This window comes from Crocodylus porosus, unplaced genomic scaffold (genome assembly GCF_001723895.1).
Source record: "Crocodylus porosus isolate Cpor-Errol unplaced genomic scaffold, CroPor_comp1, whole genome shotgun sequence".
NCBI lineage: Eukaryota > Metazoa > Chordata > Crocodylia > Crocodylidae > Crocodylus > Crocodylus porosus.
Window position 1 is genome coordinate 16466825 of NW_017728911.1, and position 21414 is coordinate 16488238.

General features: G+C 40.6%; 1 protein-coding gene across 11 annotated transcripts in view; it reads right to left on the reverse strand.

Moving 5' to 3' along the window:
- The window catches only part of TCF12 (transcription factor 12), a 310429-nt gene that overhangs the window by 103529 nt on the left and 185486 nt on the right, over positions 1–21414 (reverse strand). For all 11 annotated transcript variants that reach the window (XM_019533496.1, XM_019533504.1, XM_019533499.1 and 8 more), the window contains exon 6: positions 455–519. In XM_019533496.1, the coding sequence (XP_019389041.1) occupies positions 455–519 (65 nt within the window). The remainder of the gene's footprint in view (positions 1–454; positions 520–21414) is intronic.

Genomic DNA, 21414 nt, shown 5'->3' on the forward strand with positions numbered 1-21414 from the left:
CTGAATGTCCTGGTGAGCCAGATCTGGCCTGAGGGCCATATTTTGTCTGCCCCTGTTTTAAGACCTGGCTGGGCCATGCTGCTGAATTACTGGTGAATCATATATCTAGCTCACGTAGTTCACAGTGACAATACCCCTTCTTTTGTTCAATGGAAGGGCTCAAGTCCCCAGAACTTTGGAACTAGTTCCCTTTCACAAAGTAGTGAAGTCTCCTTGTGCACATAACAAGAAATATGACTTGGTTTAACAGCACTAGTACTCCCAAATCCCAGTCCAGGGCAATGCAGCCAGGCCATAATTCATCCTAGAATTAAAATGAGATATATTTAACCCCTTTTTCCCCCACATCTTCTCTAGCTAAGAACTATTTCTATTAGCCTAAAATGTTCACATTATATGAAAAAAATTATGAATAATGATTATTCAGCTTCTTTGCAATAACCACCATACTTACTTGACAACCTGGTAGTCCTGGGTCTCTCGCATAGAGTGGAAATGGACCTCTATCTGATGTTTTCCCTATAAAACAAAAAGACAAAGTTTTTGAGATAAACTCATTTTGAACTGGTTAAATACCTTTCACAGTTAAGTGTTTAGATGCTTATATTAAAAAAAATCAAGTCAGTCAACATCACATTGAAAACTTTGATTAATCAACAGAAATTAAATTGCAAGGATAGAAATAGGTTTGTTACATACATTTTTATATGATTAAATAGAACTCTTAAAATCTAACAATATACTGTAACAGAATGAGGAATACTGTTGTGTACTTTACTTTTATTAACCTGTTAAAATACAATGAATCTCTCTGATGCTGGTGGTACCATTTCTTAAGACAGGCATCAGAAAGACTAAGCATATCGGTTACAGCATGCAAGAAATTGCATATAAAAGGTAATGTATTACTTAAGCTGCCAGAATCATGAACTAAAGAGAAGACATTTGGATTAGTGTTAATGTGATGATTTTGCCCCCTGCTGGCCAAGTTTTAGAGAAATCAATCTCAGAAGAGGATTTCTACTGTTTCCCCAGCTAGTGATAAGGTACAACACAACAGCAAATGAAGAAGGAAAGAATGGGAAAATTAAGAACAATCATGAAAAAGTAATTCTGAAGAATGGAATCACTGCTACCTGTTGACAAAGTGAAGTGCACATTCAGCTGCTGAGAACATGGAGGGTACGTACATGCTTATACAAACACATTCAAGTTTATCAAAACTATCAAAATTAAAACTAAATAGCTCACAGCAAGTTCTAGGTCTGTAAGGTTTGCCAGCCTGAAGAAAGGCTGGTTTAGGACTTCTCATTTAATCAATCATTTGGCGAGAAGAATCAGTGGGGCCTTAAGACTATATAAACACTTGAAAGAAATGCCAAAACTCAAATCAAGTAAAGGACAGTGAGTGCATACAGCAGAACATGTACTTTCACTGATGTTCTGTAATCCAGTGTAACAGGTTACTGATTTAGTCAATTTACATAACTTTTCTACAACAAACATTAACTATTCCAGCAGACAATTTAAATGACAAATATTATGGAATTTGCTTTAAATAGACCCTTCAGTTATTGGTAAAGACCTGGTGAAATGGGAACAGAAAAATGTAAGGCAGCAAAGCATACAGGAAGCCAGCACTTGATGGTTCAATGCAATTCAGTTTAGTTCTCCATGAAACAGAAGTTTAGAACTATTTAGGACAGTTTCTCCTTAGAACTATAACATGGCCAATACTTAGTTAGGCTGTTAAAATTTGGCAGAAAAATAATAATTTTTATACCATCATTTAAACAGTAAGTGCTGACACTCCTTCCTTAAAACCTTTATCTAGGTAGCAAATCTAGTCATACAAAAAAAGCTCAGCTAATATACCAGGTTTCCCACTTGGCTATATTCTTGCATGGCTGTATCTGCAGGCAACATACACTAGGCTATGCTTACCATATAGAGAAGGAGCTCTCTGACGTTGGGAGTTACAGTCTGAGGGCATGAGTAGTAACAAGGTCCTATAGGACTCCAAACTTCCTTCAGTAACTGCTAGAGCAGGGGCGGGTAATTATTTTGGGCAGAAGGCCACTTACTGAGTTTTGGCATGCCATCGAGGGCCGCATGATAGGCAGCCAGCGGTAGATAAATATTAATTTTCTAAATTTTTTAGGGACCCCGCAAGCCAGATAGAATGGCCTGGCAGGCCACATCTGGCCCCCAGGCTGCATTTTGCCCATCCCTGTGCTAGAGAGACTCACTAATAGTTAGGAAGATGTTCCAGGACTACCTGTTACCACAACTGCTTCCCTTTCAGTGATACAAAGGGTTGCTAAGGTGCTAAAGGGGCTTCCAGGGCTCCAATCTGCATGTGATCCTCCCCCTTCCCTCCCTACTTACAATTCTCCTTTTATTTATATCCACAGAGTGGAAACGAGGGAGATGTGATGTGGAGAATAAAGTGAGAAGATAAGTGATGGAGACAAAGATAAAATATGGTTCAACTAAACCTTATATCTTTGATGCTTGACATAACAATCTGGAAGGAACCTCCTAGGCCTCATCTTCCCATGGAAAAGAATTAAAAAATCTGTCAAACAATATCACTAATCAGATAGTCACTTAATACAGAAAGAGAGGTAGTTAGCCTGAAGTTAATCAGAAGGCAAGACAGAGTAAGGTGACCCCTGAAAAAACTTATGCCTTTTGGAACAAGATAGTCTTTAAGATGTCACTCTGTCCTGCCTTCTTCCTTAATATAAAAAGGAAAACAGCAACTACACACCTTCTTCTAGTGTGACAAACCACCTGACCCGCTCATAAATCATAAGATACCAGGACCACTCATTTATTAAAACCTTTGAATAGTCAAAGGGTTTGAAAATGTAGGCGTGCTGACTCAGTAATCACTGAAAAAGATGCATGTTGTAATATCTTACAAAAATACAAATATCCAAATTCCGTATCTATATTACTTTTAAACAACTGAAGTAACTGAAGTATTGTTGCTGGATTTAGAAAGGATGCATACAACCTTAAGTAATTCTCTCTTAGTAGCACAAAATCTTGAGCATTAGTTAACAGATGTGTGATATACAAGATAAAATGTAATAAAGAGCCATAGTTTTAGATCTATCACTGTTTTAAATGCCAAACTCTTCACTGGCTCAATTTTTGCCTACTAAGCAAAAATCTCATGATTATACAAATTGTCAATAACTATTTAAAATAGGGAAAAAGACCTAGCTCCTTTGGAAAACCATCTCTACCAGGCTATTACCATATTGGTTACAACAAATATGCAGCTACGATTTGCTTGTAAAATGGTAGTGTTACAGCAAAAGAGAAAGAAAAAAGTTAACATTTTTCTGCTGAAGCAATTTGCCTCTAACAACTATCAGGCACCAGGCAACTAAAATACCTAGCATGCAAAAATTATTTGAAGTAGCATGAATCATGCTGCTCACATTAACCAGACTCAGCATTTTCTTTCCAGAAAATGAGAATCTTACACCAAATGATAAACAACTTAGACTAAAGTATGCAATATTCCAGGCAGGCTTTAAAACAAATATTCGTGCAAGAGTAAATTACACAGGCCAAAAAAAAATTATCATCTCTCTGGCTTATGTAACAAATACATTGCTTGACACAATTAAGGTGATTATTTCACATATCTAATAGTGTCACTTTAAAAAGTACCGCAGACCCACAGAATCCCATACTACTGTAGAAAAACAAATTCACCGATACTTAGAAGAGATCTAAAAGTCAAAGCTGAAATGATATCACCTTTAAAATACATCAGAAACTATGCAGTTCCTTAGTAAGATAAAATTTGGAGCAAATTCATGACAAACCTGTTCTCGAAAAGCCAGAGCTTTTATAAATGCTTAAAACAGACTGTACTGCTGTAGAACAGTGTTCAAGAGGATGCCTTTGAGGAGATACTAGAAAAGTTTTTCTTACAGGGGACTGGAATGACCCAGTTCAGGTCAAAGGAGACCAATATTAAGATCTGGTTGCTGTTGCCACTGCTGCAGGTAAAGTCCCCAACTCCAAGCCAGACCAAATGGTTCTGGAGGCCAAGAGTTGCCAACTCCTGCTTTTGAGCCTATAAAGAATTTCACATGAAGACCATACTCACCAGTACGGATGATGAATGATGTTTCCAAGATGCATTAATTTCAGCAAATATTGGCTGCTATGGTCTGGTGGGGTACTATTGTAATTATATAAAAAGAGTGGAAATCAAAAGCTTATTGTTCCAGATGCTGTTTAGACACCAATACTCTTGAGGAATACCCCAACAGAAATGGAGAAAATATTTAGTAAGACTATGATCCATGTAGGAAGTGAGAGAGTGGTGGTGGATGGGTCAGTACTGACCTGGAAAGATGTGGGCAGCAGGGTCCCCCAAGGCTCGGTCCTTGGACTTGTGCTATTCAATGTCTTCATCAGCGACTTGGATGAGGGCATGGAGAGCACTTCATCCAAATTCATGGATGACATGAAATTATGAGATAAAATAAACACACTAGGGGGAAGGGATTCAGGTGGACCTACACAGGTTGGAAAAATGGGCAGAAAAGAATAGAATGAAGTTCAACAAAGACAAGTGCAAAGTGGTGCATCTAGGGAGAAGGAATCACCAACATACCTATAGGTTAGGGGATGACCTTCTCAGCACCAATGGAAGAAAGGGATCTTGAAGTCATAGCTGACTCCAAGATTAATATGAACCATCAATATGATGAAGTAATCAGTAAAGCTAACCACACTATCATGCATTAGCAGGTGCATCACAAACAGGTCCAGGGAGGTGATACTTCACCTCTACGTGGCATTAGTTAGGCCACAGCTGGAGTACTGTGTCCAGTTCTGGACATGTGGATAACCTTGAGAGGGACCAGAGGAAGGCCACTGGTATGGTTAGGGGCCTGCAAGTAAGGCCCTACAAAGAGAGACTCGGGGACCTGGATCTCTTCAGCCTCTGCAAGAGAAAGCTGGGAGGGGATCTTGATGCCATTTCCAAATTGATCTGGGGTATGTGTGTGCGTGTGTGGGGGGGGGAGGGCGGCAGCAAGAAATAGGAGATGCTCTATTTACCAGGGTACCCCTAGTAAAACCAGGAACAGTGGCCACAAACTGACAGAAAGCAGACTTAGGCTGTACAGCAGGAAGAACTTCTGTATGATAAGGGTGGCCAGAATCTGAAATGGGCTCTCAAGGGAGGTGGTGCTCTCCCCTGCCTTGGGGTTCTTTAAGAGGAGACTGGACAAGCACCTGCCCAGGGAAGGGGGTCAGACTTGATGATCTACTGAGGTCCCTTCTGACCCTAACAACTACGGAACTATGAAAGGTTGATAATCTCAGGTTCTAACATACCACAACTAACTTATACCCTTAACAAACAGTTATGGCCTACAACACGGTGTCTCTCAGATGCCAGAGATTACTCATGCATCCACTGAGATTTAAGCACTTGGCATAACATACCGATACAAGGTCCTCTGGAGTAGCTGACACCCTGTTTATAAGCCATGTGGATCAACAAGATTCTTCGGTGATCACAGCCACATACAAATGGCAAATATTACAAAACAATGCATTTTTATAATAATCACTACTGTCAATATGAAGCCACAAACTTTAGACAAGTTCACATAAGACCTATATTTTAGAAGTGGAACAACCCAGAAAGTCAAGGCATCTTTGGTGACCATGGCAGGATCTGGGAAATTCAGGAATTTGTCCCATAAGTTTTCAACACGCTTTAAATTGCAAATATAATATTTGCATATACTAATAAGTGAATGCCCAATGTACCAAATTATGTTTTCTTAGGACTGGTCTAAAATCAGCATTAAATGAATATTTCAGTAACCACTGTGGGTGATCTAATTAGATCACAGAAGATTTATTTCAACACTTTAAAATATTTGCATCCTTAATTCTGATACAAACAGATCTAAACACATGTGATAATACCCTAGGACAGCAGCCAGCAACCTTTCCTGGAGGTGGGCTGGAATGACACAACTTGTTTCAGAGGCAAGCTGGCATTAGGACCATGCTGCAGCTGTGCTGTCCTGCCATGACTCAGAAAATTCCCCTGCCCCTGACACTTCCCAGCTCCACAGGCCAGATCTGGTTCATGGGACACAAACTTTTGCTTTAGAAAAGTGGTCACCAACCCAGGGTTCCTGATCTACAGGTAGATATTGGAGCCTCTTTTGGTAGATCCTGGGCAGAGGGGACAGCTGGGTATGTGCGCATATGCACACCCAGCATCAGCAGGTCAATCTGTGTGGGACAGAAGGGATGGGGCCTAGAATGAGGCCCTGCAATGAGCAGCTGACCATGCAGCCCAGCCAGGAGCAAGGGACAGTAAGTAGGGCCCCAGCCCAGATGAGTGGTGGGAGGATTGGAGCCTGGGCGGCTCCTCTAGGGGCGCAGTGGGCTCCCTCTCCATCTCTGTGGGAGTAGAGGTGGCATAGGCTGCTGCCGCTGCACCTCAAGTTCCGCTGCAGCTGGCCACATGTGAGTGTGGCCCAGCTCAGCAGCAGGGACTCATGTGGGGGTTGGCCCCAGTGCACTAACGTCTGGGAAGATCTGGTCATCCAGGTGTGTGTGGGGAGAGGAGTTCCTGCTGCTGGGTGCAGCCCGGCAGAGGTTCTGGGGGCCCATGCCCCTCACCTGTGCTTGGGACACGGTGGGCAGCCAACAGCAGCAGCCACCTTGTCCAGAGCAGAGGTGGGGTGGTATGGGCCCCTGGAACCTCTACTGGGCTATGCCCAGTGGCAGAAGCCCTCTAACCCCAACGTGCCACTGGACCCCAGAGACTTCCAGACCTGGCTGGGCTGGGACCCAACACCATGTTCTTCTGGCTGCTGGGCAGGCACGGCTCAGTGCAGCTGGGGCACAGAAGTGGGATTGGGCTCTGGCCCGGCCAGGTCTGGGACACACTGCAGTCCAAGGGGGTGTGAGGCACAGGGCAGGGGGTAGGGCGGGGAAGGTGTGATAGATCCTGGGGTGACCTTTAATTCCAAAAAGTGATCTTCACCATAAAAAGGTTGGAGACCACTGCTTTAGAAGAATTAAAGTGAATATGTAGGTTATGTATCTCAATAAAAACAGTTTTCTTCAAGTACATGTGTAATTACTATTACTATAAGAAAAAAAAAATCACCATGAAGAAAAAGGGTCAGCCAAAAGGCACAAAACATGGAATCAAATTAATTCACCACATAATGTAATAATTTAAAAATACATTTTCTGAAATGCAATTGAGTCAATTTGGCATTACCATTCCAAAGTGTGATTTATGGAGTACCAACATACAGACAAATCCCATCACCAGAAACACAAAGTCATTTCAGCACTAGAAGGGAAATTCCTAATTCCTAAAGGCTCATTACACAAATGTGTATTTTAAAAATTTCTTATCAAAATGGCATAAGGAGTACCCTGAACAAAGTACTATGATACTGTCAGGAATCAGAAGAAAATGAAGGAACATGTTCAATATAAATTACAATTACATATTAACACCCATGCCCCAACATTTGCTTAAGTTGCAAAGCCAAGAGTTCAAAAGATCGGAAATGCCAGCAATAATGCTGGTTTATGCAACCTTCATTTGTAACCTTTTTGTGTGATATGGTATTGCCTGACTATATGATTACATATTGCCTTCTCAGCAGGACGCCCACCTCCTTTAGTGTACTGGCTGGTGCTTGCTGTTTGGGTAATCATTAATTATTTTTGCTGTTGTTTTTTTTTTTAATCTGTATGGCACCTTGGAAAGTTGACCTGTGTTAACTACACTGATGTATTCTTAATCTCAAGAAGTTGTCTATGGTGCTTGATGTTAATATTTTCATTGTCCCATTCAGGTTAAGAAACACATGCCTTGTTAAGGGGGACAGAAAGGCCATTTAAAAAGCATGTAGATATTGTACTGAGTTGAAAAAGGGGAAGAGACAATCAAAGTAAGCACATGTATAAAACAGGGCCACTGAAAGAGTCACCTTTAAAAGGTCTCAACTACCTTTTCTATTATCTATTTCACGAAACATACATTTCTTGCAGTATACCCCGAATGTCACTAATTCCGGACTCTGGAGCCTAGGAGAAAGTGAGCACCGGAAGTAAAAAAACCCTAAATTAAACAGCAAAAAAACCCCTCCTGCCACCAGCCCAGTTTAGCAGCAGGTGGTTTGACTGCTCTGCCAGGGACAAGATTTTAGAGAGTCAAGACCCAAGGCTTATATAACTTTAAAAGTTGCCAGGAATTTGTGAAAAGAAGGGTTATGATGGAAAGTTCCTTGGTATTTTAATCAGAGCAGGAATTGCTAGGCATCCACCACAACCATTTGGGTACTTTGGAACTGTCTGGCTTTAAAATTATAAAAGGAAAAAACAAAAACAAAACAAAAAATAAACCCCCAAACCTGACAACTGTGTCGCTTGTGTTTTCTTTCTTGTTTTTCATTCAGTCTGAATACAGCTCCGGAATATAGTTTTTTCTCTGAAGATTACCCTCTTCCCCCTTAGTTTTGGTCTTCTTTTCAGTTGTTTCCCATTTCTTTCTTTGTCCATCTACTTATCTTCCTATATTGTTTTTACTTCCCACGTTTCCTTTAAGCCTCCCCTTCTGTGCTCTAGCTAGTAATCCTGTTGCAAAACTAACTTCTTTCAGTCAGCTGTCCACATATTAACACTTTTCCAATACTACTTTGTTCTTAACCTTAAAATATAGCAGTTATATGCATTATATGCAACATTATGAATCACATTGTCACTTTATAACCTTTTACCTCCTTCCCCTCTCTTTTTCTGGTGTCATTTCTGGTGTATACATGCATATATGTAAATACTTCTTTTGTTCTTTGTGTTTTTGTTTTTTTGTCTAGAGTGTGCGGGCAGGCCTTGCAGGCCCAGATCCTCGGACCAACCTGTACATGATCTCTACTGGCCCCATTTGTCACCCTCCCTGGAATAAATGTCTCTTAAAAGTCAAGTCTGGTGTCATTTCCTGTATTTTATACAGCTGCCATTTATTCAACAGACAAAGTCCCTATTGCCTTCTGGTTTTCATTTATTCAGGTTTGCAAGAACTTTATTGTAAGTTGCTAGGAAGAGACACCAGTCAGGAAAATAAAGTAAAGTCTCACTTCAACTTCTTTTTCTTCAGGTCCTGCTTTATCACTAAAGTCATTCAAGACAAGAAAAAAGTAATTAAGAGAAAAAAAGCCTGGTCCAGCCATCAGTGGGAGGGAGAGGGGGAAAAAAAAAAAGGTGGCAACCCCTTGCTAGGTTCCTCCATGCAGGAACGTCCAATAGGATCATACCTCAACCTTATTTTTGTTCGTTTACCAGTCTCCACCTCTTTCCATCATATGCCTTGCCTGAAGAATGCCTCCTAACAACCTCTGCACTTAGAGGGGCTATACCCCATTTGAGAAGTATAGGCTGTGGCTGGTTTTGCATTTAGACCATAAATCTGTCTAGAATTACTTGTAAATTATTTGAACCATTCAATAATTTGGGACAAATTTTACATTTGTTAAGAAAATGTCAAATTAAAAGAGTTTAATCTGGTTTCATAACGAAACTTCTACAAAAATACATTCATTAACTAAGTCTGAAAACTAGAGAGCTTTGATAGGCAGAAGCCAGGCTAAGAAAAATAAATCTCACTAGAGAAATAAAACTTGGGGCATTTCATAATTTAGCAAACAAACAGTAACACATTGGACTAATTCTGGCACTAATGAGGTTTCAGTAAATAATGAAAGTGCTTTTTCTTTTAATTGCTTACTTAGCCCAAACGTGATATGATTATACCTTAATTTAGCCCTCAAACATTGTGCAAGTACCTAAATACTAAAACAATAACTTTATGCTACCTATGAATATTTAACACAGAACAGAATTAAAGGCAACAGGATGCAAAGTGAAAGGCAAATTTAAAAAGAAATCACAAAATTAGCCTAGTTGTGCATTACTAAAGAGAACGATCTATGATACTGCTTTCTCATAGACTCAAAACAATGCTTAGCATATGAGAGGATGACAGATCTTAATGGTAGAGCAAATTAATTTAATTTTGGTGGAATTAACCCTTTTGTACCCTATATATCATTTTATATATTCCCCAAGTATTTATTTGGCCGGCAGTGTGGGAAGTGCCAACATTTTTTAGGCAAAGCAATGTTTATTACTTGATATGAATAGTATAGTGACCACAGCTGGCAGCTGCTCTATTTATCTGTCAGAGACAAAGTGTGACTACTCTACCCATGCAAAGAAAATTCTTTCAGTGAGTTCTGAGACATGTTTTTACATTCCTAATCATCCTTTCACTGCTCATAATATTTTTAATATGTCAACACTAACCTCAATCTAAATTAGATATAAGATATATTTCAGAGACAACCCCAAATATTTTTAAAGAACTGGCATTTTATGTTTTTCATCTTGAATTTAAACATTTCATATCATGGGATCAACTCTATTTGGAACTATTTTACATAAACAGATGCCCATAAATCCAAGAGCTTTACTGAAAACAGTTACCTAGTTGTCAATCTATATATAGATAAATCAACCTTTTTGGTGCAAGTTGGGGGAAAAAACCTCTTTAATTACAAAATTTTAGGTACTTTAAAATAGCTTCCACATCCTTATATTCTGAAACATTTCTAAAAAAGAAAAGAATTACTATTGCAAGTCAAGTTGGTCCAAATAGTTTAATGTTAGAAATTATGTTCCAATATTTTTTTCTACATTACTGTCCAGTTGCCACCCCATTAAGTAAACTGCAAAAACTGGAACCTCTCTCTCTCTCTCTCTCACACACACACACACACACACACACACACGTAAAAGAAAAGTGTTTGGCAGTAGATTTAGTTATTGTTCTATAACACTAAATAATTTATTTCTATATTAAAACAAAGATGGAAATAAAATACCTGACTATCAAAGTTAATGACATGCCTTTTTAGCTGTTTCTAATAGAGCTCCTCTGTTTCTATTCATAACATTTTTATGGGGACCCCCCAACAGAATAAAATCAATACTTGCTTAGCCTGCTAATATAACCTGCATTTTGATTAAGACATGAAGATAGCTCTGCCCTTAATATTTGTCTTCTAGAGATGGTGTGTTATACAATTGAATATAAAAAGATCGCTCACCACCTGGAAGATCAGTTCTTCACCTTTAACTCATGCTTAGTCCTTGTTCCTCAATTAAGAATTTCACAACTGTTGTTTAGTACCTTCATCTGTTTCATATCTACACGCTGACTAAATTTTTTAAGGCCACACAAAATATTACACATTGTTTAAAGTACAGTTTTCCTAAGCCTTGCCCAGTCACATTTCTACCCAAACTTATAGGAAACCAGTGAAAAAAAATCCAATGAAGCACAGTTTGAAGAAAGCACATTATATGAATGCCTTCCTATTTTCTTTGCAACAATTTGTTTAAGTGTTATTGGCTAACATTTGTGCCAAGCATGCTGCTGGCTACACTGAAGATGTTTAACTATCCAGTGCCAACAAGCGCAGCTGCTGGACTTGCTGCACCCTCCTCCTGTTCATTCCATGCCAAATTACTCACTCAGCTATGAATGATGAAGCATCAGCATAGGAAAATGCCAAGTGCAAGTGAGATTAGTGATAAACCAGAGGATCCCTACAGAGGTCAGTGATTAGCAGGTCCCTAGTAGTAATCACTTTTCCAACCTAGCCCTTATCTCATCATATGCTCCATCTTAACTCGGCACAGTTTTCCTGTGACAGGCATCAGAAACTGCAAGCAGCTTTCCAATCAATAATTCCTGAAGTCTTGCTAACACACCAAGAGCGTCTTAGCCTTGATAACAACAGCAAGGCTTGGGTAGCATGAATTGTTTGCAAAATTTTAACTATCAGTTTTAAAATCTGATTCATAATTGAACATTCATACCTACTATAAAACTATTTATCACAAAACCTTCCAGGAAATCAGACCTACAGATAAAAACGCAGTGGTAAAACTAGGTGGGGGCAAACATGGCAACTGCCCAGGCACTGATTTAGGGAGGATACAAAAAAGGGGGATACTGCTGGCAGCCATGTGATCATATAGCAACTGGAAGTTACCATTGCCCCTGTGCCCCAATTGCCAAGCTACGTCCCTGCACTGCTCTAAAAGCCTAATAGATTAACCATGACCAACTATGAACAGCTATTAAGTACTCAGTGGGAAAATACAAGAGCAAGAATATGCTTGTCTAAATTATTCCAGGGGGAAACTGCAACAGGGAATATAATATGCAGACTGACCAGTCAAATCAGCGGTGCTCAACATTTTTGTCCCACAAGCCAGATGGGCAGTACTTGGTTCATCCACAGGTGGGATCACACCTGTGGGCCCAATATGGATGCATGGAGGAGGTTAAGGGACAGCCTGATCCCCATCCAGCCACATGGGGATAGTGGGGGAGGGATAGAACCTGGCCTGGCCCCAATCAGGCTGGGGAGGGGAAGAAGGGGGCATGCCCTGGCTCCAATCTGCCCATGTAGGGCAAGGGGATGTGGCCCGGCTCCAAACCTGCCACACGGGGCTTAGGAATTTGGCAGCCAGGAGGGACAGGTGGGTGGAAGTATTAATTGCCACTATTCTCCCATTGCCAAAATTTCCTAATCCATGGGGAGACCCACAGGTCAGAAGCCGTAGCTCCCCAGGCTTAATTTGGCTTATAGGCCAGAGGTTGAGCACTCCTGAGCTAAACTATTTCCCCAAGTAATTTCTGGAAAGTTATCTTTCTACCGAATCAATTAAACCAGTTTTACAAAAATAACCTCCAGGGAAGTTCTATTTAATGTTAAATAACATTTTTAATAAACTGATTTGTTTCTTCACCCATTTCCTGGGTCAAAATATTCAAAGGCCGGTATAGGAGATCTACCAGAACAATTTTAATGTTAAACTAGTAGAATGGATTATTTCTGTAGTTAAGGCACTGAATGGGAGTCAAGAGATCAGACTTCAAATTCCTAATTTTGCCTTGTATGACCCATGCGACTTGGAGACAAGTCACTTTAGTTTTCTACATCTCTATCCCTCATCTGTAAAATAAAAACAAAAACAAAAACAAAAAAAACCAAACCCTTTCTTTTCTCCAACCCTGTGTCCGTCTTATGTATTTAGGTTGAGAACTCTTCAGGACACAGGCCTCCACAGACCTTATGTCTGTACGCTGTCTAATGCACTGATACCCTATCCAGACTGGGGCCTTTACATACAACAGTAATATAACTGCTACTACTATTGGCATTAAGAGTTCAGCTGTACATTACATCAGACATTAAATAATTGCCTTCTTTACTGTCATTTGCTACCAAAATCTGATCTGGTCTGTAGGAAAAAGTCATGTTCATGCTTTCAGGTTTTTAACCAAATTACTAGAATTCAAACAGTGACACACTGTCACACCCAATTCTTACAAATAAACTAAACAGTTGCAATGTAGATTATGACAGTCTGGTGAGAGGAAAATTGGCTTTTGGGACACACCTAGAGAATGGTGGTGGATAGGTCGGTTTCTACCTGGAGAAATGTGGGTAGTGGAATCCCACAAGGCTCTGTCCTGGGACCGTTTGCTGTTCAATAGCTTCATTAGTGACTTGGATGAGGGAGTAGAAAGCACTCTGTCCAAGCCTGCAAACACCACCAAACTATAGGATGAAGTAAACAAACTAGAGGGCAGGAAGCGAATCCAGGCGGATTTGGACAGGCTAGGGAAGTGGGCGGAACAGAATGGATGCAGTTTGACAAAGATAAGTAGTGTGTGTTGCACCTAGGGAAGAAGAATCATCAATACACCTACAGCCTGGGAGGTAGCATTCTCAGTAGCACAACCATGGAAAGGGATCTTGGAGACATAGCAGACTCCAAAACGAACACAAGTCACCAATGTGATGAAGTAATAAGAAAAGCTAACCATACTATTTTCTGTATAAGTAGGTGCATTGCAAACAGGTCTAAGGATGTGATCCTTCCCCTCTATGCAGCATTGGTCAGGCCACAGCTGGAGTACTGTGTCCAGTTTTGGGCGCTGCACTTCAAGAGGGAGAGAAGGGCCACCTGTCTGGTTAAAGGCCTACAGGAAAAACCCTAAGAGGACCAGTAGAGGGACCTGCTGCACGGGGCAGTGTTTGCTGCTGCTGCCCACCTGGAGCTTGCGCACTGGGCAGCACAGAGTTGGTGGTGGCAAACACTGCCTGGTGTGGCAAGCGGGGGGAGCCCCAATGGGCGAGCTTAGAGCCAGCGTGGAGCCCATGCTGACAGCAGGGGAGGGTTACAAGCTGGTGCTGATCGCAGGGAAAAGCGGCCCCTCCTCCGCCCCACACTGCAGTTGCTCGCAGCCCACATGGGGCTGCCTGTGCCTGCTCAGAACAGCCCTGAGTGGGTTGCAAGTGGCTGCAGCAGACAGCACCAGCCATGGGGTGGGGAAGGGGCCGCTTTTCTCCACACAGCACCAGCTCCTTCCCTGCCAGCAAACAGGGAGTCGGGGCTGCACACTGCCCCCTGCCTGTACACAGGGTGGGGGGGAGCACTGGGAGTGAGTGGGTGCAGGAGCCAGCAGGAGCATGGGGCTCGCACCAGTGTCCCAGGGCCAGAGCCAATGGTGCCCAGAGTAGGGTGGCACAAGTACAGGGTCCTGTCCAGCAGGGGCTCTATGGAGCTGGGCCAGCTCCCCACTCTCCCTGCTGGTGCATCCCAGCCCGGCTCCACAGACCCCTGCCAGCCTGCATTCTGCTCTGGGCCCCACTGGTGCTGGCCCTGAGACACTGGTCCCAAGACAGTGAACAGGGGGCAGGGCACCTGTCAAGGGGTGGGGCTACCCATGTGGCCCTCAACAGCTTGCCAGAACTGGGTAAGCGGCCCTCTACCTGAAATAATTGCCTGCCCCTGCTGTATAACAGCCCCATAGTAAACAGCATGGCTGTATTCTTGTTCGCTAATTCAAGTGCCTTCCCTGACACTTAAGTCCCTGGTGCTCTGCTTAAACACCTCTGAGCAGGCCTTAAAACAGTCACCATCTAAAACTAATTTTCCAAAATATTCCTCTCTTGCTGAGGGAGACCATGTTATACTGATCTAAGCAGGAAATATTCAGTCTCTATTAGCAGCAAATTTAAATAGTAATTTACCAGATATTCAACAAATCTATATATAGTCAAACAGACCATGCCATTGGATATCACTTCTTTAAACAGGACACATTTGAGCCAGTAACAGCATCGATCAGATTATTTGCAGTAAAAAAGTTACTTTGGGTCGCTTCTAAAACAGTTTAAAACAGGCATTGCTCTATCTAAAGCCTATACAGCTCTTCTATTTATATATAATGGAATATGATTTTACAAGTGAAGGAACAGAGGAGAAGAAGAAACAAAAACAAAAATGCTGTTTCTCCTTTCCTTCTATTTACACACATACACACTTAAAACATTTTTAAATAGAGTTTTTCTAAAGGCATTGGGGAAAAATAAACTGTGATAGTGCTGTACAAAATATTTTACCAGAACTTGTCTGAATGACCTGTATAATTTATTTATGCTTCATCACCTGTAAGCAATGCAGTTAGAATCACATACAGATAGAAGATTTATAAACCAACAGAGATTTTCTCGCTGTGATCCTTAGACTAGCAGCAGCTGCTGGACTGCACAGAGCTACTTTTCATGTGGTATTGTTTCTGTTTCCAGGTGTTAAAACATATTAAAAAGACAACAGCAATCCATCTAATATTTCCTTAAGTGCTGGTATTTCTTTTAGAAGTAATTGTTCTGGTTGTCACAGGAAGCATGGGGTCATACATTTATAGTTAAGAAGGGGAAAGCCTCCTTAAGACACCCTGTAACAAACTGTGGTCCCCAATGTAAAAAAGTTTGAAAACTCCTGAAGGAATCACAGCAGGCACACCATAGGAAGAACTGCCCAAAATATTTCTAGATTTATAACTTCAAATAAATGTGGAGAACCCTCAGCAGCTTAATACAAGTGAACTACTATTATGAGGCTTTTTTTCTTTATTGAGTCTTCACTGTACTGCATTTCAGGGCTTGCACAGGCAAGGAATGACATTCCTTGATAAAGGTTTTCTCTTGAGCTTGGTTTACCAACTTGGGCAATGCTAGGATGACACTAAGAGAGAGGTAGTTAGGCGTATTAGTATGAAGTCAGCAGAATGCTGGAAGGTGTGTCTCTACCCTGCCTCCTCCTCCAAAGGAAGCTGAGTTCATGGGATTCCAAACAGACAGAACCTCAGAAGGAGGGAGAAGTAATAAACCCTGGGGCACCAGGAATAACAACTGCACAACAGGATCATCAAATGGGGTAAAGAGTTAGAGAATGACTGTGAATTAGACGAGTAATGCATCTGCGATTACAGCCTTAAGAACGGGCTTCTAACTGCTGCTCCTGGACGGCCTAGAAATCAAAGTGGAGTAAAGGCTCTCATGGGAACATCTGGATATAAGCCACAGATCCTACCACTTGTATCTGAGACAAGACACACAAATGGGAAGCAGACTGTATGGACCATGTATTCTTTAATAGGACAAAGCATGAATTACTGTGATTAGTAGAGATCCGTGTTCTCCATTTGCCACGGAAAAACATGGTAAACCCAGATTTTCTCTTTTTAAGGATGAAAACCTGGATTTTCTCCTCTAAAGGAGAAAAATACAGGAAACAGCAGGTTCCCCCTTGTAGACTGGCAGAATTCCAGACTGGGGGGAGTAGGAGGAGGGTGGTCAGGCAGAGGACACCATGTGCCTGTGCACGCTCACACATGAACATGGCAGCCAGGTAGTTTAGAGAACAGCTCCCCACAGGTAAGTCTGGAGGGTGGGGGTACTGAAGCCCCCACAGCGAGGAAGGGAGGGAGTTTGGCAGGGCTGGGGCTGCTGCCCAGATGGGGTAGTTCATAAGGCTTGGGGCCGGGGGCTGGAACATCTGCAAAGAGGAAGCAAACTACCTCCATCCTGAGCAAATATGCAGCGTTGCCCTGGATACTGTAGTACAAAAGCAGGACTGTGATTTACCTAGGCTCAAAGATTTGTTAGAGTTTGACAGCTAAATTCTCAGAAGATTCAATCTGTATTGAACGTGCTCCAGCTAATGCAACGGAGGGCTAAAACTCTTCATGGAACTGCTCCACCCAGTTGCCACTATATCATCTGGTACTGGCACTGAGAACAAGGAAACTCTCTTCTCAGGGTTCCCCATTAAATCTCAGGCAGCAAAATGGAGCACAATCAAATTGAAATGAAGAATACTTAGGAGCCAGGTCTATAAAAGTCGGAATAGGAGACAGGCTGGAAGATCCAACATATGAGTCAAGCTAAAGGAGAGTTCAAGCAGACAGGTACGGAAGTATCTTTAACCAATACAGCCCATGCATGGGACAGTTAGATCTGTCGCACGAACCTCTTTTCAGGAGCCACATCAGAACTGAACTAAGAAGCAGCTGCAGCAGAAAGGCATGCCTGCCTGCACAATTTAATGCAGGCAGGTAGACAACATTCTTTAGGTAAATCTGGTATCTTTTATTACACCAACTAAATTAGTTGGAAAAATTTTTATCTGATTGAGAACCACTGCACTAAACATTGGACCCCTATTGTAAACTATGATCTACAAAGCACTGTCTGCAGTCATGTGATACTGACTTCCTCATTCCCAGCTGTTCATAAAAGTGTCTAGGGCTTTCACTATGAAGGAGAGCCTTGAGGTTTTTAAATGCAACTCTAAAAAATGAGGGGCTAGCCTGCTGTCAGCCACAGACATAGGACAGATGTCTCAGGACCTAGGTAGAAGGAAATAAAGAAGCCAAACAAGTATATGCAAGGCAACATGAGTCAAATAGAATGGAAATGTGTGTGGAGAAGAAAACTAGCAATGAGGAAACATGCAGGTGATAGCGGTGAAGGTGAAGGATACAGGGCTGTCACAGCATGAGTGAGCCAGGGCATGGGAAATTAGAATACAGACTGGATAGGAAACATTAATTTAATAGCAAGAAGTGGGCCACTTATTTTTTTAGTAGACAAAACTAGTTACCACATTCATAGCAATGGAGGCTACTTACTTTTCCAATGTTACTTTTCCATTCAAACAGTTAGGATAACTGAGGATACTATTCAACTGCAAATGGGAGGGGAACAGCCTCCCAACTAAAGGTGGTCTTTACTACAAAAAGATCATAAGAACCAACATCAAAGAGTTTGCTTAGCTCTGAAAACTTGCATTACAGCTGGAAAAAAATACAACAAAAAGCCTCTCATTTTTTTTAAATCAATGCAGTTCACCTATGGGTAACTATTTCTGCATATTTCCCATAAACATGTTTGCTTTTAACTCCACAGCAATGCCAGAAAGCATACTACAATAATCATATCTCAGTTTTCACAGAAATCAACTTTGAATTCACTAGTGTATTTTCAACAAAAAGGTTTGCAAACTTATCCAATAAGGAAATAAAAATAATACCATGCAATTTACCTGACCAATTGCAACTAGCCAACAGTGTGATTAGTATACTCTTTAAGAACTCTGCAATCAGTTAACAGAGTTGGGAGCAGGGTGGGAGGATGGCAAATTAGAGAAAAATATGAAGAAGTTGCAATCAGCTAACAAATATCCTGCAAGCAAAAAAGATTAAACCCATTGTGTAAATTATTCATAGCAAGTTATTTGCTCATCTATACCTAAAAAGCTCTTTTGGGACACAGGGAAGAAGTGCAACTGTATACCTCTGAGTGGCCAACTCAATTCAAATACCATTTCCTCCCTGCTCTATTTTGGATACAAGCAGTTCTCAGATACAACTACCAATGGGTCAGTAAACTGAGAGTATCAAAATACTGATTTGTTTATAAAACAATTTTCATTAAGTTATGTCAGGAGTGCTAACATTCTGCATATTTTAGCAAATCAAATATAATCATAATGTACTTTTACTTGCAAACTATAGCTACCCAGGAACAAGACCACCAGGGACAAAAACATAATTAAAATGCTAATAGATCTGACATGAAGAAAGAATGTTTGCTTAATGTACACCCAGGGGATATGTACCTGCAACAAAAGGTGCAAACTGCAAAAAAAGGGGAGGGCAATAGAACCTTTTGCAATATTCATACAATCAGAGACAAAGAGTCTTTTTAAACCACCTCATTAAGTAGGAGAAAACTGAAATCCATGCAATACCAGAAAAGCCTTGCTATGTGAAGATATAAGCAAAGTCTCAATATGGCCATGAACTCCAGCTGCCAAGGTTGAAAGACATTTCTGTTTAAAATGCCCTGTATTTAATACAAGAGTGGAGCATCATACTCAACAATTACTACAAAGCCACAAAAACACAAAACAAAAAAGACAAGCTATAAGACAGCCTGGATTTCTAAGAAGTAAAACATGATACAAGGAAAGTACCATTCTTCAATTTGAAATTAAGCCCATTAGGTTCCCCAACAATATCTCTACAAGAAGTTTAACTTTTTTATTATTATTTGTAAGCATTTTTGCTCCACATTTATTAACATGCAATACACATGAAGTGCAGCTATATTTTGGATTAGATTGGCCTATGTCCATGATGAGATGCCTGTCCTAGGAAATGACATCATCAGTCTTCTTAAATGTGGAAGAAAGTATGCAAGGTAAACTGGTGCACAGGTAGCCATAGCCACAAGGAGGTGACTGAGGAAATTCCTTTGCAATACCAGTCTCTGGGGGCAAGGGAGCAAAGTGAATATAGAAGAGACACTGGAGCCCCAAGAAACATGACCTGCTCTTACTGAAGAATAAAAAAAACCCAAAAAAAACCCCACACATCTCAAAAGCCATGAACTATATCTTGGGCGTTCCCTGCTTCTCCCCTCGACCCCCCAGGAATACCCCACCACTGGTTCCAGTGGCCCGCATATTTAAGGGCAGCTTGAAAATCTTTAAACGGAAGACGCAGAGAACTCCTAACAATGGGTGGACCATTTATTAGATAGGAACATTAGAATAGTCAATGTTAATGTGCAAGTATTAAAGAAGTATTCCTATATCTAAGGAAAAGTCAAAGAGTTACACCAAATAAGACTGATAAAATACTTTCCATTGAACAGTAAATCAGGAGGATTTATAAAAGGAGATACTAAGCCTAGGCATTTTTAAATCAACAGATCTAGAAACCTGGCATCCAAGAGTTTTAAAAGAGCTAGCTCAGGAACATTCTGAATCGTTAATTCTGATTTTCAGCAAGCTTGAAATACTGGAGATGTTCCATAAACCCAGAATACCGTGACAATATATAAAAAGAATAAATGGATGACCTGGTTAATTACTTGTTTCTTAGCCTCATATCAACACTAGGATAAATAATGGAACAGCTGATATGGCACTTAATTAAAGAATTAAAGGAAGGTAATGAAATGCATTTATGAAAAAGACTATTTTTAGATTACATTTGATGGATAACATTAATAGCATTGATGTAACAGACTCCTGTAAGGAATTTATTTTGGTAACACAACATTAGGATTGAGAAATTAAAGGAATACAAAAATCAACATAATACACTTTCGCTGATTTAAATAGCCATTTGATAAGTCTCAAAACATAACTGTAAAAATGGAATCATTACACATGCATTTATAGTTGCAACTGAAGGGATCTGTGGTTGATCCTAAACTATTTTACATTTTTATCAATGACTTGGAAAACTAACATCATTACTGTCTGTAGATAATGGAAAAAGTAGTATTATAATAAAGAGGACAGGTCACTGATACAGAGTAATCTACACTGCTTGGTAAACTGAGTGCGATAGTTACAGACTAGGAGACTAGCAGGGAAAAAGTGGTTTTGGAAAAGACTTGTAGTTTATGGCAAAACTTAAGCTAGATAACTTGCAGAGTATCACTACAGCCAAAAGGCTTTACGCACTCCTTGACTGTATAAATAGGGAACCCCTTAAGAGAAACAAGAAGGTTGTATTACTTCTGCTGTGCACCTGTACAGCTACTACTGAAATACTAGGTCCACTTTTAGCATCCAGAGTATTATGATAAATTGGTGAATGTTTAGAAAAGAGCTAATGAGAACTATTAATGATTTGGAAAAATAACATACAGTAAAAGTTTCCAGAAACTCAGTTTGATTAGCTTAGCAAAGAGAAACTTAATAAGGAGTGACTTTAATCACAGTCCATAAATATCTACAGAGGAGTTAAAAATCATAATAGATGACTCTTCAACCCAGCACACAAATATGTAACAAAACCCAGTGGCTAGAAATTGAAGATACACAAAGCCTCCCACCTTTTAACGGTTAGGGTCAGTTACTATTTGAAGTACAATGGTT